Source organism: Callorhinchus milii, unplaced genomic scaffold (genome assembly GCF_018977255.1).
Source record: "Callorhinchus milii isolate IMCB2004 unplaced genomic scaffold, IMCB_Cmil_1.0 Scaffold8, whole genome shotgun sequence".
Lineage (NCBI taxonomy): Eukaryota > Metazoa > Chordata > Chondrichthyes > Chimaeriformes > Callorhinchidae > Callorhinchus > Callorhinchus milii.
Window position 1 is genome coordinate 8,239,749 of NW_024704749.1, and position 17,741 is coordinate 8,257,489.

General features: G+C 45.3%; 1 protein-coding gene across 1 annotated transcript in view; it reads right to left on the reverse strand.

Moving 5' to 3' along the window:
- si:dkeyp-14d3.1 (transmembrane protein 132C) overlaps positions 1-17,741 on the reverse strand; it is a 76,529-nt gene that overhangs the window by 11,862 nt on the left and 46,926 nt on the right. The window contains exons 6-8 of the mRNA XM_042337370.1: positions 7,669-7,874; positions 2,366-2,639; positions 632-823 (exon numbers count right to left, since the gene is read on the reverse strand). Of these exons, the coding sequence (XP_042193304.1) occupies positions 632-823; positions 2,366-2,639; positions 7,669-7,874 (672 nt within the window). The remainder of the gene's footprint in view (positions 1-631; positions 824-2,365; positions 2,640-7,668; positions 7,875-17,741) is intronic.

Sequence of the window (17,741 nt, forward strand, 5' to 3'; positions counted from 1 at the left end):
GCATCTCATCAAAGATTAATCTGCCAGCCGCAGAGAAATCTGATCTTAAAACATGACCCCCTCTCAGACCCCGTTTTTTGGTACAGTTTCTTTTAATCTGCCGAATAATGACATCCCGAAACATTGCTGCTCAAACACTCCAAACGTCTAGCGGAGGAACAATTTCCGAGTGACGCTTAGCTTACGAAATAATTCATTTTAAAATGATTGTGCAGCAAATTTGCTTCGTCCGTCACTTAACGTTCTTGTTTCATGGGCGCTCGAATTATAATAACGATAATAATGATTATAATTATAAAAATAATAATAATAAGGCAAGGAAATGGGATTAGAAAGATAAAGGGAAATGAACATTAAAAAAAAATCGTTTAGAAAAAGAACTAATAAAATGATAGGGGTAGACTCAATGGGACAATTGGCCTCCCTCTGGTCCCATCCCCATAAAAGTAACCTGTCCTCGGGCTGCTTGACCTGAAGGCAAGGACGGCAAGGAAGGCAGTCCAATTTATCGGCCTTCCCTGTGTGGACACATTGACGCCTCCTCACATCAAACACCCTGAACTCACATGCTCAATGCTCAATGAAATATCGTTGCCAATGATCTGCGGTGAATAGACCCTGGAAACGCTACCTGTTTGGCGGTGTGAAGCTCATCTTTTGCTGCCGTTGTTGCAATGATGGCTCGATTGCTGCCTGGACTCAGTTGGAAGGAGAGAGACAGGCCTGTGACTAACTGAATCCCAAGATCTGTGACAGTCACCTTCTCCTCGATCACGGTTATTGTTTTCTCAGCGAGGATGGAATCTGAGAGCGGTGACAGCACCTTTAAGAACAAAGGAAACCCCGGTTTATACACGTGTTATCGCTGTGTCACGCACCTCGGCTGATTAATTACTATCACCTTCTACGTCGAAACCAGAAAGCAATGTTCACGTCCAATGTGGTCATAATAATAATAATAATCCTTGCATTTGATATAGCGCCTGATCATCTCTTCGAGACGTCTCAAAGCGCTTCACAGGTTACAGTGTAAAGTGAATTGACTGTACATTTTGTGGGTGAAACCCAGCAGCCAATTGCGCACAGCAGCGTCCCACAAACAGTCGTGGATTGAGGAGTAAGGAATAGCACAGACCACAGACTAGCTTCAGTTCTGTAATATTAGCAGTCAGGGTGGGCTTTGTGTAATTAATTCTGCACAGAACCCACTGCCTTACTTTGCCTTTTGTTATACAATCTTCAAACATTATGTAATTACACTTATATCAGAAATGCAGAGCAGACAAACGAGTAAGAGGGACAGTTAATTAAATGATCGTAAGATAAGTGGAATAGATATTGTTAAGCGATAAATTATTTACGAGCTTCTGTTCTCCATCTTTAAAACACATACTCCACTCAGTATGACTCTATCCCGCACAAAGAGTTTGTGATTAGTTAAAAGATATCTTAAGGGGCTACACTGCTGTATTGAATATAAAATATGCTGGTGGTCTTTGGTTTCACATTGCCAAGATCATAAGGGCCTACTTCATGCAGTTGAGAGACAACAACAACAATTACATTTACACAGCGCCGTTCACATCGGGACGTCCCAAGGTGCTGGACAGTCAGGGGTTTGATCCCTAGCTGGGGGTTGGGATCAGGAGGGGTGGAGGGTAGGGGTAGGAGGGTGACTGAAGTCACGATCGAAGAGCAGGGTCTTTCATGGCCACAAAATGGAGTCAGTAATACAATCTGCATAATTAAAAGCCCTTCTTGCAGAGCCAGTTCTGCGCTGATGAGGCCTGTGTACTCTTCACTGACTTGTTTTGCTGGATTATACGACTCTCCTCACATCGCTCAGCAATCCCTGTTGGCCTTGAGGCTGAAAAGAGTAATATTGGATGGAAATGCCATTCAATGTCATCTGTTTTCATCTTTGAGGACAGGAGAGCTCCTGCGACCGGTGGGTCTCGGTGCCATCAGATACATGTCGTAAATCATCTCTAACTTGGTACTGCAGGGCTGTTTTTAGCTGACTGCTCAGGCTCGGAGATTTTGGCTTGACATCGTAAGTTATTACAATTTTAGCTTCTCCAGCCTCCTTCCAATTATACCCGTGTGAACAATACTGTTAACACACTACAAAGGACTGCAAGTACTGACACTTGCCCTCAGGGGAATCAACGTCTTGTCAATAATTAATTTGCAAATGTAAGACCTAAAAGCAGTCGGTGCGAATTATTGTTACTTCCTTCAACCACAAGAGCTCTCCCTCTCGTGGCACTGCTACCAGCAATGCACCCCGACCAACCACTAGGAGGCGCTAGGCAGTGTTCTTCCACCTTGGCATCTCGGGGAGTACAATTAGGAGCAAACGTACCTGAATAGTGGTTATCCCGAGTTCCTGCCCGCTCAGAATCCTCCCGTCCTGGAGCTTTGCAATCCGGGGGTTGTCCATTTTCAGGAAATCCGTCACTATGTCAGTGATGTCCGCCTGCCAGTCAGTGCCCAGCATGTAGACCAGTTGCCCGCCGGGGTCTAACGGCTCTGCTACAAAGTGGGTGAGAACCCTGACCATGGCACGTTGGTATTGGAGGGTGCAGCCTCGCCCCTTTCTTTCATCGTCATCCTCATCATCGCTCTCTCTCGTCGGCCTGCCAAGACATCGATATTCGGTTCGGGGTCAAAACATTCCTGAGATGATTCTAAGAGAAGCTTGGATCAGAAGGTCCCTCCACCACCCCCCCCCACGCTCCACACTTTGGTCATGTCCTTCCTAAACACTCATTCCTCAATCTTCCCATTATAGCATCAAACCATTTTCGGAGAACAGTCCAACCAACAGGCCTCAACCAACTTTCCTGGCAAACCATTCCAGCTGATGGTTACCCTCTGTGTAAAGAAACACTTCCTGGTGGTTCTTCTAACCCATAATTGTGTGACCTCTTCTCCCTCTTCTGTGCAGCACTGTATTGGCGAGTATTGGTCTGGGTCAATCTCATTTAACACCCGATATAATTTCTCCGAGACATTTCTTTTCAAACCTGAAAAGCCTGCGCCAATCTAGTCGTTGAGACCGTACCTTCTGCTCCTCATCATGTGGGTCTAAGACTGTTTGAGAGGTAACAGCTGGTTGTGGCGTTCCGTACGTGAGCAACAAAAATCAGATCTTTAGTTTTGATGATAAAGTCTTTAATATTAAAAAAAATTCCTGGAAATTCTTTGGCTGATCATTGGGGACTGAAACCAGTATCAATTTTCACTGATATGCTTAGCTTGTGCAGCTCTGCTATAAATCAAAGCGCTCCAGAGACCACCTATGCATGGTGGGCTCAGCTGCCGTCTGAATGCAGATTTATACTGTATTTTTCACAGAGAACACTGCAGTTCTATATAAACAGAGCAGTACAGAGTGGAGTCCGGTAGCTCAGTGGTTAGAGCACTCGCTTTGCAAGCGAGTGGCCTGGGTTCGATTCCCGGCAGGACGAAACCTTGGGCAAGTTTCCTTACTCCACACGCCTGATAATAATCCCTCAAGGAAAAAAAATAAATAAATTGGTCACTTCAATCCACGACTGTTTGTGGGGACGCCGCTGTGCACAATTGGCTGCCGCGTTTCGCCCACAAATATACAGTCAATTCACTTTACAGTAATAATAATAATAATCCTTGCATTTGATATAGCGCTTTTCATGTCGGGAGGACGTCCCAAAGCGCTTCACAGAACACACTGTAAAGTGAATTGACTGTATATTTGTGGGCGAACGCTGCAGCCAATTGCGCACCGCAATGTCCCACAAACAGTCGTAGATTGAAAAATGACCAATTTAATTATTGTTTTTGGTTTTGGAGGGATTATTATTAGGCTCTGTGTGGAGTAAGGAAACTTGCCCAAGGTTTCGCCCTCTGCCTGGAATTGAACTCAGGTCTCTCACTTGCAAAGCGAGTGCTCTAACCACTGAGCTACAGGACTCCACGGTCTATTCTGTGAAGCGCTTTGAGACGTCTTGAAGACGTGAAAAGCTCTATATCAAATGCAGGGATTATTATAGAGCACTCGCCTCGCAAGCGAGAGAACCCGAGTTTAATTCCCAGGCAGGGCGAAACATTGGGCAAGTTTCCTTACTCCACACGCCTCTGTTTACCTAGCAGTAAGTAGGGTGTTAGTCGACTGCCAGATCGCTCTTCCCTGAGGCAACAATCCCTTCAACAATAAATAGCTAATAATTTGGTTACTTAATCCACGATTGTTTGTGCGACTGTGCTGTGCGCAATTGGCTGCCGCGTTTCGCCCTAAAAATTCACTTTACAGTGTATTCTGTGAAGCGCTTTGAGAAATCTCGACGACATAATAAGGCGCTATATCAAATGCAAGGATTATTATTATTATTACGGAGGACCCTGAGACTGAGACTGACTCGCCCATTCTGACCAGTTTGTATTTTCCTGGTGCTTCAAACTGCAGTAAACAGTTAAGCATAAAGTCGGCCTTTTTTTTTTAGCTCATTGCATTGAGATCCTAATTAAAAAACAAGGACCTGAATTACCTGGCCCTCGGTACTCATGTATAACAGTAATGACTCGCAACTCCAGGGAGAATATTTTGGCACCGCTTTAAACAAGACATAGCCTCGATTTGCTGTATTTCTCACTGACCCAGACTCCTAGAAATATTCAAAGATCCTCGAGTGCTTGTTTAAGCTGCGAGGCATCAAGGGGGCATTAGGCTTACCGTTCCACCATCATATTTGGTGCTAAGGCACTAGAAGTTAATTAGCAGGCAATAGGAAAATTATTACACCACTCATCCACTTTTTAGGCATTCTCTTTGAAGTTTCTAGCCCATGGGTCCAATAAAGCCTAATATGATTAAATAAACTGAGCTGAAACACACTTCATAACTCTACAGCTCTTCACTTTGTATCAGTTTGCCTCTCAAAAGCTTGGAGCATTTTTTTTGCATTTCGCTTATTATCAGAGGGAGAGAGAGAGAGAGAGGAAACAACGAAAGGCTGCCAACATTAATCTGAGCGAGACATGCAATTAAGAAGATTATAAAAGCAGAAAATAGCAACAGTGTTTTGCTCCAAGGAGCTTGAACAAGACCCGTCATTGAAAACAGCGGCTGATGAACAAACAGGGAGGTTTTTTTAATATATATATATATAAGTAGTTGAATCCTGATCAACGTGTAACTCATTTGCCAAGTAATGTTCGATTCGGCGAAAGATTCTGCTTTGATCAGGATTTCTAATAACCAAAGACATGGTTTTGCAAATGTATAAAGGACGGTTGTAAAGCTTAGGCATTGCTTGAAGGTATGATAATAATAAAACAGTAATGATAATTTCGCTCACTCAATCCATGGCTTGTGCACAGTTCTCCCACAGAAAATACAGTCGATTCACTCTACAGTGCATCTTGTGAAGCGCTTTGAGACGTCAGAAGACGTGATAAGGGGCTGTATCAAATGTGAGGATTATTATTATTATTAACTTAGTTCCTGGGATGAGGGGACTGACCTATGAGGATAGGCTGAATAAACTAGGGCTGTATTCTCTGGAGTACAGAAGAATTAGGGGAGATCTTATTGAAACATATAAGATTCTTATATGAATTCACTACCCCAGAAGGCTGTAGATGCTCAGTCCTTGAACATCTTCAAGGCTGAGACTGATAGATTTTTAAAAAAACAGAGGCATTAGGGGATATGGGGATAGTGCAGGTAATTAGAGTTCGGTCAGAAGATCAGCCATGATCTTATCGAATGGCGGGGCACAGGCTCGAGGGGCCGAATGGCCTACTCCTGCTCCTAATTCTTATGTTCTTATTTATTACAGCTGTATGTTTATTGCTTCAACACAAAATAATTTCCAATCCGCTATGGTTGCTTTCATCTCTTTGTCTATGAAACACCCATCACAAATTAAACGGCTCAGTAAAAACTGTTCACGACTTATGGTTCTTCCTCTCAGCGGGAGTCCGTCCCACAATGCTGCAACACCTCATTAGCAGGTCGTTCCAACTTGGATCAGACAGCAGCGTAGGAGCTAATTAATATTGTGCCATCTTTGTAATTATTAATTAAGGTTTTATGTAAATAACGCACCCAAAAAAACCGAGCTATCATCCAAACGGCTTTGGAGAGAGACATATTTTACGTTTAAACCGAACTACAATAGAAGTGGGGGGTAGTGGGGGGGAAGGGGGGGAATCAGAGATTGCTTCAGTGACAGATTGTGACCTATATTTTGTAAAACAGTAATGGGTGGGAGTGAGTGGCGAGACATGTAACTGTAAGCCGAATGTCGAGGGGATTTATAAACGATTCTGCTGTGTTTGTGTTAAATTAACATTGATGGGGTCTAATTTGTGATATTTCTTAACAGGACTACTTAATAAGGAACCCAAACTGCAATAGTGTGGGCGGAAATCCAAAGTCTGTCGCAGGAATACTCCCACTCGAGCTATTTTGAAAGTGTGGTTACCTTTAGACGGTGTGAAGGGCACCGCTATAGGTGGCTTAATTATAATAACCCTTGCATTTAATATAGCGCCTTATCGCGTCTTCGAGACGTCTCAAAGCGCTTCACAGAATATGCCATCAAGTGAATTGACCGGATACTTTGGCGGCGAGGGCTCTAACCAATACGTTACAGGGCTCCACAACGGACTTAAACAGGTTTCTTAACAGTGGTGTTTCGCAAAACTGACCTCCGCGATATACTGCCCAAGAAAGCAAGGCGTCAACTGGAGTTGGATGAGAGCAGACGGTCACACTTCCCGTGGCCAGAGTGAGTCCAACCAGCAGCCAGGCCACTACAACAGCAGCTCTCCCGGGTTTAACGTCTCGAAGAGTTTCCACCAGTAGCAGCATTTTAATTTGACCTGTCACTAGCAGGAGTGTTGCCACGTTAGCCACTTCACCACCAATACATCTTGCTTTATGATGCAGGGCTCCTTAAGACTGTACGGAAGATTGTGCTGAATACAATAACTTTGAATTTATTGCAGTACGCTGCATTTACACAATTCAAAGTGAAGGTCAATTATCCCATGTCGTTCTGTAGTATTATCAAGCCACTACCACGTGATCAGGTTTCCATTCCCGACCGAAAATAAGCCGATCTTGGATTACAACTGGTCCTAAAACCCGTTTTTCTATTTCTTTGACGCACTTTATGCCATTGTCGCAACAACGCGTGTTTTTTGGGGGATCGTCTCGTGCGATCGGAATGGAAATAATTCTTTCGAAAAAAGTGACAAAAAATGCTGTTTTTTTTGGAAGCCATAATCCTCGCATCCGACATGGCGCCTTAACACGTCGTCGAGACGTCGCAAAGCGCTTCGCAGAATAGACTGTAAAGCGAATTGGCTGCGCATTTTACGGGCGAAACGGGGGGCAGCCAATCGCGCACAGCAGGGTCCCACGCAAATAGCCGTGGATCGAGCGACCAATTTACTGTTGAGATTTTTTTTCTCTTGGAACGGATTAGAAATCTTTTCAACCACTTGGCATTCTCGTCATCGTCGTGAATAGCGCCCGCCTTCGACGCAACAGCACATCGTCGCCACACGTCTCACACGTGCTTCACACAATGAGTTACCTTGAACCTACCGTTCTGACCATTGTCAGGCCCCCAAATCTAATCGTTGGAATAAATGTCGGCCAATAAATCATACCTTTTATTGGAGCTGACAGGAATGCGCCATCCTTTGATTTGACTGAGCTCGGTGTCAGAGACCTCGATCTGCAGAGGGAGACGAGGTACCCACACGGTTATCTCCAGCGTCGCGCTCAGATGCTCGTAAGTAAAATTGACAATGGCATTCACTTTGCCCTTCATTTCCTTGCCGTTCACTAAGACATAGTCACATCTGTCAGAAACCTGGGACAAAGAGAAACGGAACTAATCAGCTCAGCACATTGCGTGGAAAATGTCAGTTCCCGCGAGATAAGCTTGGATATTCCGCTGAAAGTTGATCTGGCATCCAAAGCTGTAAAAACAAACAATCGTAAAAAGGACCTCAAGATTTAACCCAACATATCGTCTCGTTAAGGCTCAGCAAACTCAAGCTCGGTCGTTTAAAAAATACGCATCGGTCAAGAACCTCGGAATTCAGGACTGCCATTCCTCTGAGATAATATTTTAATGTTTACCACCGTATGAAACAGACTTGCCAAGGAGACCGCAACTCACAAGCTAGAGATACACTCAAGGTTTTTGTTGAGAAATTGGTTCGGAGGCTGGTTCGAGACCCAAAGCACCAGAAGATGAGATAATTCAAGTCGTGGTTAGGTCAGAATAAAGTCCTTGAACTATTACATTGTCTGATACAAAATATGCTGTCAATTCACTTTACGGTTTAGTCTATGAAGCACTTTGAGACGTCGCAAAGACGTGATAGGGCGCTATAACAAATGCAAGGATTATTACTGTTATATACATTAGAGCTCCCACCCCCGCCCCCCCCCCCCCACCCACTCCATTATAGTGCAGTAGTTGTGGTCCGTAAAATGCAACCTAGACTTGTCACAGTGCCTCCGGATCGCAACTCCGCCAATCGCATGACTGGCGACAGCGGGCGCGAGTGAGCGAGACGTTCCTGAGAGGAGCAGAACACGAAAGTTCAGGGCAGTGAAAGCCACTCTGATAAATTTCCACTAAAACCATCATACGCAGAACCTGATGAATGGAAGTGACATTGAGAATGCTGCACAGTCTGTGACTGTTCACACAATTTTCACAGATTGCGCCTTCTGTCAATACTACATCGTCATTCCTGCTCAGAGATCTAAAATATTTGAGTGGTGTTTCCCCCTGAGATTCTGCTTCAGTTCAGTAAAACAGTCAGGAAGGATTGACATTGACAGTTAAGAATACCCGACAGACGATTGCATTCTGTGATTCAGCTCTGAACCCTAATAAGTACTGAATAAGCAACCGAGGTAATAGACTGTAACAGATGTAAAATAGTGGGTCAAATGTCAAAATGGTAGGTAAATGGAACCAGCCAGATGTATCGCAATGGTCTTTTTCTTTCTTGGCCCTGCAAATTCCCTTGTTCTTAAGGTGACTTTTTTCTCAAGGCAATAAATAATTGCCGAGGAAATCAGCAACGTAACATCGTTTTTGAAACATAATAAAATAATAATCCTCGCATTTGATACAGCGCCTCGTCACGCCTTCGAGACGTCTCAAAGCCCTTCACAGAACACACTGTAAAGTGAATTGACTGTATATTTTGTGGGTGAAACGCGGCAGCCAATTGCGCACAGCAATGTCCCACAAACAGCCGTGGATTGAGTGACCGAATTCTTCTTATTTTTTTTGGAAGGGATTATTAGCCCCGGAAAAGCAATCCGTCAATCGACTAACAACCAGGTTCCTATTTACTGCTGGGTACCCAGAGGCATGTGGAGCAAGGAAACTTGCCATACTGTGAAGTAGCATGTCGGGAGGACGTCTCAAAGCAATACTATGAAGTGGAGTGACTGTGCATTCGTGGACAAACATGGGTTAAAAAGGACAGCGATGGTTGCTGACGCTTTAAGAAGTCAGATATAATTGAGCCAGAGATAGAAAGCACACAGAAAAAATATAGCACCAGAGATGCTGAGATCAATAGGAACAGAAATAGCCATGGAATTTGCAAATGAAACACACGAACCCCAGAAGGCTGTAGAGGCAGAATCGATTGGGGATGTTTAAATGGGAGATGAATCAGATTAAAAGAGCTGCCATAATCTAATAAAGCAGCAGAACATGCTCAGCTAGCTGAATGGCTCCCTTAAGTTTATTAAGGGATAATGCAAAGATAAGCGCCAGAAATAACAGCATTAATGTACTTAATATAATAACTAAACACGAGGCTAGGATTGTTCGGCTCTCACGCTAACCAAGTTATTAGAATGAATGGTGCGTTCCCCATTGTTAGCAACATAACCACGAGGTCTTGGGGAATTAATGGGGTGGTTAGACGGGTGCGTTTCAAACCGTGAGCCAGGGTGGTCCAACCTTTAGGCTGTTGAGGGCCAGATGCCCGATTTGAGAAACATCCGTGGGCTGGGGAAACAATATTTTTGTGTTTCCCTTCCAGAAACATAACGTCACATTCACAGGGAGGAAGTTGGGTGGGCCAGGCGAAACAGAGGGAGGGTGGCGTCGGATGAAATCGGCCCGTTGAAGCACCCTGCGAGGGTTAGCAGGTGCCTGGCAACGAGAGTATTAGGCGCAGGTTATCAAGAGCTAAGGCTTGGGGGAAGCCCAGAGTTTGCTGTGCGTTGGGGTAACTGCTGGAGTCTAACCAGCTGAAACCTCATATCTCGCCATTGATAACGCAGTGCTTGCAAATTTATCTTATCTTAAAAATTATGATCCCATTGAATTATGGAAACCTAAATATGTGCGTTAAATTCAGTTAATTTGGAAAGCGATTTAACACCGTCCTTCAAAAATAACCAGCTTGCAAATTAAGACTGAATTTATGAATTTGCCTCAGTTTGATGCGATCTTAAATTTTAAGACAAACTGGACTGATGAGGCTCGGATATCAAGTTAATGGAATCACTCCCCACATTGCGAGTGTGTGTACGTTTTTTTTTGATAAAGATAAATTATCCCTGATCAATGTAAACCACTGTACACTTTAAAAAGCACTATCTTAAGCAAACGACACACTCTGCTTAACACTCTGATGCCAGGCATTAAATTGTAGATTGCCGGATTAGCCAACAAACGACCGCAAATATTTGAATCACGAGTTAAGGCAAAATTGTGGGGATTTTTTTTCCATCCCTCCCTCCCTCCCTCCCTCCCTCTCTCTCTCTCTCTCTGCAACAAAAATCATCTGGTGCTGAACAAACACGAAGGTTACTGCAGTGGAAGAGTTCAATTTGCTTTGCTTGCAGGAAGTCGAGTTAATCCTAACAAGTCTTGTCAGAGATGGTTTAAGCATGAAGATTAAGGTGACAAATCCTCATCTTGGAAACATTAAAAACATTGCAGTGGAACCAGGTGATCTGCTGGGTTTGTTTCTCCGCTCCTTTGCCCTCCAGATACACTGGACATAAGCCTCACAAACATTTGTCACTGATTACAAGTCCCTCCAAGAAACATGTTCTACTAAATTAAATCGTCTGTTTCTCCCAAATCAGAAACGAACGTTGCCATTGTATTTCAACGTTTTTATTTCGTTGGGGCGAGATTAGCGTTAACTCACAGAGCGCTGCCACCGAGTTTGTGCCTTCACGCACCTCCTTTTCCAACGTAAAGGATTTCATTTCTCCAAAGGATTTCGACGCTCAAGAGCATTGACGGGCACTTTACAAGTCATTGCTACTGTAACAAGTGTACCGGCTGCAACTAATTTGCACCGCAAACAGCCGTGTGAGTTGAGCAATTTATCCGAAGCCAGGACACACGGGAGAAACTCCCTTCTCTTTTGCAACGGTGGTCATGGAACCTTTATCATCCGCTCGAGGGATCTCGGTTTAACGTCTCATCTTGCAGGATGAACCATTCTTCGTTCTGTCCTCGCCCATTCCCACATCTCTCCCTCACATCTATATTTCCCCCTGCACCTCTCGACAGTCCATCACCCATTTATCCCGCCTTACTTGACTTTGCGAGTTCAACCAAACTCCGTTCCCCACATCTCACCAGTTTCTGGCCCAGGCTCCACTGGTTCCCCATCACTGAACGGATCGACTTCAAGATCCCTTCACTCCCTGGCACCTTCCTCCCTCTCCAACCTCCTCGCTCCCCAATCCACCACCCGGTGGCTCCACTCGACTGGCACAGGCCTCCTGCTCGTCCCTCGCACCCTCCGCCCCACCGTCAGAGGTCGCGCTTTCAGCCTCTATGCCCCGAAACTCTGGAACGCTCTCCCTCAATCCCTCTGCCTTGCCCCTTCTCTCTCCTCTTTCGAGTCCCGCCTGAAGACTTTCCTGTTCGACCGTGCTTAGTGCTACCTCCTCCCTCCCTCCCCCCGGTTCGGACTTAGGCTCCGCCATGGTTCAGCGCTTTGAGACGCTGCCCTGGCTGGAGGGCGCTATCTAAGTGCAAGTTGTTGTTGTTGCTGTTGGTGTTGTTTGTAAAAAAAATGTTTAAAGTGATCAAAGGGCAGAGAGTCGAGACAATCTCTGGTTCGAATCAATGCCTTGTCTCAAGTCATAATTTGTATTATCTTGAAATCTAATCCATTGTTTCCATTGAAAATATAATCAATTCAATCTCTGTCCCGGGGGAAGAGAGATCAGCATACAGAGTTTTCAGCTGGTATAACAGCAAAGAACACAGATGACAAATGCAGTCAGGCAGGACTTTAAATTGCAGCATATTATGGAATATCATTAATCTTCCCCAGGACTCCCAATAGGTGAAGAACTTCATTACAGGATCTCAGATATTGAGGATAAACCCCCGACTGAAGCTGTGTTTACACATCGGCTCTAAAGGAAAATCTATCGCAAGTTTACACCTCGTTTCATTTGTGGAAATTTTAGTTTCGAACCTGCGAAGATTCCAGGTTGAAGTTGGAAGCGATCGAGAGGGCAATGCTTTGCGTCATGTTTAAAAGGAGTGAAAGGGTCTACGGTGTGTCCGCTCTTACTGCTGTTAACTGGGAGTTGTGCGGGACAGAGCGGGGTGGGAAGGGGGGGTGGAGAACAGATAAGAGTGCATTATTGCAATGCAGCTTACAGTTTTCTGCTCTCTACAAATGCTCCACTGAGATACTCTGCAGCGATCTCACTCGGCTATTTTTTCTGCAACGTGTGACGCTGTGAATAATAATAATCCTTGCATTTAATATAGCCCCTTATCACGTCTTCGAGACGTCTCAAAAGCGTTTCGGGAGAGACACTGTAAAGCGAATTGACTGTACTTTTTGTGGGAGAAACGTGGCAGCCAATTGCGCACAGGCAGAGTCCCACCAAACAGTCGTGGATTGAGCGACCGAATAATTATTATTATTTTTTTTTTGGAAGGGATTATTTACCCCCCGGAAAGTGATCCTACTGACTGCCGGGTAAACAGAGGCGTTGTGGAGTAAGGAAACGTGCCTAACGCCTAAAGCCCCACCCGGGAATCGAACCCAGGTCCTCTCTCGCTTGCGAGGCGAGAGTTCTAACCAATGCCTGACCGCAGGAACACTACTCTGACGCTAAGCGCCTCCTTCCCAGCCCTCTGGAGAAGATTTGACACGCTTTTGGGTACCGGCAAGATGGGACATTTATCAACTTTTGTGAATGCGGCTTGCCACTGCCACGTGTTAAATCGGATAATGACCTTGAATTTGTCTCCACTTATCAGGCTCGCAATTCTTCTCGGCGAGCGAGGACAGGCATCGAGACACCCTGCAGCCGTTCCGTTTTTCACTTACGCTTTTAAGTGAGGGTCAATAAACCGCCTTTTCAAAGTTGCTTCGGCATCTCATCAGGTCTGCGGACGCAGAGATCACCGCGAGCACATCAGCGACACCAACAGCAACAACAGCTCGTATCTAATATATGGCCCCAGAGTACTCGACAGCGGTGGAGCACAATGGGGGGAGTGACCATAGACACGGTCGAAGAGGAAGGTCTCATAATAATAATAATCCTTGCATTTGATATAGCGCCTCATCACGTCTTTGATACGCCTTAAATTGTGTGGTAGAAACATGGCAGCCAATTGCCCAGGTTTTTCGCCCGCCCTCCCACCGCCCAGGAATCGAGTGCCAGGTCCTCTCGCTTGCGAGGCGAGCGCACAAACAACTAACCTATAAGATTCCGACGGGCGATCCCCACTCTAACGAGCCTCTAGATTCAAAGCCCACCTTGCACCTGTTACGCACCATAATTCTTTCCTCCGTCGAGTAAATCATTCTGAAGGTTTGCCGGCTCAGTGGACAGAGTCTTCTAAATATGTACAGGCTTCAAAGCGCTCACATAAATCAAAGTGAAATGTACTTTCAGGCGTGTTGCAGTTGAAATGGAGGGGGAAAAAAAAAGGGAAAACTTTTGTGCATTGCAACCACTTCAGTCACAATCAGCTATCTAGTTCATTTATTTTCTGCTCTGCTAACTCTTCCTCTCCTGACTCACGCTGGTGTTCGCTTCCTCAGGTGTCGACTCTCTCACATCTATGCACGTGGGAGCCAGGAAATCAGCCTCAACAGGGAACTCGGTGCTCTGCGCCACAGTGCAACCTAATCTCTTGTCTGCAAAACCAGGAAGAGAATTCAACCCCACTCTCCCTCCTCCCTCTCCCTCTCTCCTCCCAGGCCAAGAGTAAAGGGGACAAACACCCGAGCCTAATAAGAATAATCCTTGCATTTGATACAGCGCCTTGTCACGTCGTTCATACGTCTCAAAGCGCTTCGCGGAATATATTGTAAAGTGGAGTGACTGTGTATTTTGTGGGCAAAACATGGCACCAATTGCGCACATCAGCGTCCCACACGCACAGTCGTGGATCGAGTGACCAATTTTTTTTTCTCCCAAGGATTATTATCCCCGGAAAGCGATCCGCTAATCGACTAACAACCGGGTTCCTTCTTACTGCCAGGTCAACAGAGGTGCGTGTGTGTGTGGGCAGTAAGGAAACTTGCCCCGGCTGAGATCAGGTACCAGCTTAAGACGACACCACTCAGGGATTTGAACCTGTGACATTCCTGGTCTGTAGGGCCCAGGGCTCCACTGGCCAGTGCCTTACCCACCCTCACTGTCAAGGCTCGCACGTTCAGCCACTACCGAGACACACAAGGCGATGGGGAGACAACTAACTGGCGGAGAACAAATGGAATGTGGGTTTTCGCATTAATGCCATTAAACAAAGCGCTGTCATTATCAAGGCACATAACGGTTACATTAATCGTCCCTCTATTTCAATCAATATTGTAATTCATACGCCATTGACTTTCCTCATCCATTACCAGCCTGGGTCTGGGTAAGTGTGAGCAGACACACTCTGACTTTCTTTGTCATAATAGCATCCAAAGAGGTGTCAGAAGTGTCCCAAAGAATCCACGGGGACATTAATCAGCCACAGTTACCATCCAACAGAAGTAATAATTACACAACTAATTCAAACAGGCTAATACATCTCCAGAGCTGTCTTTGAAGGCCACGCTGGACTGAGACGGTTATAATTAACAAGGGACGGAGGGCAAGGAGGAGGGGGAACACGGGGAACGGTAAGTTGAAAGTTTTTATTAAACATCACTCGCGACATACAGACCGACAGGTCGGTTAACCACCAATAAAAAGGATTTATTAATTGTGTAATTAGCTACTGTACCACCAACCCTTTCCATTTGGTTAATTACATAATTAAGGGCCTGTAATTCCTTCCACACGTGCTTTTGCAGATAGCGCATTGTAGACAGACCACAGAACAGCCAAATCAGCACTTTATTGTTGCCAACACCTTGTTAATATCGAATAATAACCCTCGTATTCGATATAGCGCCTTATCACATCTTCGAGGCGTCTCAAAGCGCTTCGCAGAATATACTGTAAAGTGAACTGACTGTGTATTTTGTGGGTGACTAACAATTGTGTTGCTACTTACTGCGAGACAAACAGATACGTGTGAAGTAAGGAAACTTGCCTAAGGTTTTGCCTCGCCTGGGAATCGAACCCAGGTCCTCTCGCTTGTGAGGCGAGCGCTCTAATCAATACGCTACTGGACATTGATGTTCTCTGTGAATCACCCGACTCTGAAGTTGTTCAATGGCCTGTCCTGGAAAGAAAGAGACTCAGTTCTGGTCTGGTTGGCAAAAAACCTTCTAATACAGTGGGAGCCTGGGAAAGCAGCCTGATATCCAGGAACGATGACTTGTTGTGAATTTTATGATCAGAGGAGACAAGTGGCTGCTTCTAGGAATCACACGAACACCTTATATATAATAATAATAATCCTTGCATTTTGAGCCAGTGCCTTATCAAAGCATTTTTTGATACAGCGACCTTCACGCCCGGTAGTGTCCCGCGGTGCTTATCCCGTCATTGAGACGTCTCAAAGCACTTCACAATCGTTAAGCCCTCTCCCCCGAGATCCTGCCTGGCGTGGAAGGCGCTACAATAAATGCAAGTTGTCGTCGTCGTTGCTGCATTCACCTTTGAAGGCACGAAGGAGGTTCGACTGGCATTTAGATAGGCCACAAGCCAATGTTTCTGATGGAATATGCAATCACAAGGAACTGTCTTTGATGGGATTTAACAGTGTTTATGAACTTGGTGAAGTTCTCAGCGACTAGACTGAAGGCACTTCACCCAGTGGCGTGACATGAGCAGCCAGCTCTGTCAGAGCGACTCACATCATATCCATGAGAGAGGGAGGAAAAAAAAATCACTTTGACCGTTCTTAAATGATTTGCAATGTACTCCGACTGAACGCACTAAAAGCTTCCCCTTCTCTTCCAATCCAATCAATCAATCAATTCAGGAAGAGGGATGACAGAGAGCATCGGGTCGTGTGTGTATGTGTCTGTCTGTGTGTGTGTGTGTGTGTGTGTGTGTGTGTGACGGAGTGAGAGAAATGTGGCTTCTTCCCGTCTGGCTTCTTCAGGGGGAAATTCACGTCACTAAAAACCTGACCCATTGAGCCAGTGCTTCAGTGAGGAAGCTATCAGGTCCGATCCTTCACTGCTACACTTCCCTTCATCCTGCTCACCTCTGCAAGCACGGCTCAGGCAGGGCTCCATTGAATAGCAAATGGCACCAATTAGCCGATCAATAATGTAACTGATCTTATAATACCCACCGCAAAGCTCTAAACAGGCTCCGGGAAAAAAAGAATACCTCTTAAACCAACAGCCACGCAAGGATCTGAGATGAGTTTCTGGTATCTGTTGGATCAGATTTCGCTCTCCAATTCTAAATACAAAACAAATGGTTGGAGACTCGTGCAGAGGGCAAATAGCGGCACAGACTGTTTGGGTTAAGTGGCCTGTTTCCATGCTGTACAGTCTATGTAAATCTTTGTAAATACGATTTAACCTAATCGTACGCAGACATGATGGGGGGGGGGAGAGAGAGAGAGAGAATGGGGTTAGAGTAGAGAGCTCCAGTGGGGGAGCGAGCACCAGCACAGACACGACAGGGGGAGAGAGCAGGGAATGGGATTAGAGTAAACAGCTCCAGCACAATTGGTTGTTAAGGCCCCCTCCTGTTCAGTAAACGTTCTGCTATTCAATCCTTTTAAGCAATAAAACAACGTTGAAAATGCAGTTTACTGGCTTCGCTGGTTTGGGTGTGTTTACAGTAAGGCAGAGGAGCGCAGGAATCCTCACGTCAGCCAGATACGGCTGTGTTTCCGCAGGTAAAGCCAGCGTATGACACAATAATAATAATAATCCTTGCATTTGATATAGCGCTTTTCACGTCTTCGAGATGTCTCAAAGGGCTTCACAGAATAGACTGTAAAGTGAATTGACTGTATATTAGTCTACTACACTAATTAGTCTACTATTAGTCTACTGTATATTACTCTACTACCTATATATAGGTAGTTTGGGACATATGTGCTTGCGACCACCAGGAAGGTGGAAGGAGAACCAGATGCACCTCGGTCTTTTCTCATCTAGCAATTCTTACGTTCTGATTTTGTGGGCGAAACACGGCAGCCAATTGCACACAGCAGTGTCCCGCAAACAGTCTGGGATTGAGTGACCAAACTATTATTATTATTTTTTTCAAGGGATTATTACCCCCGGAAAAGCGATCCGCCATTCGACCGACAACCGGGTTCCTGGTTACTGCTGGGTAA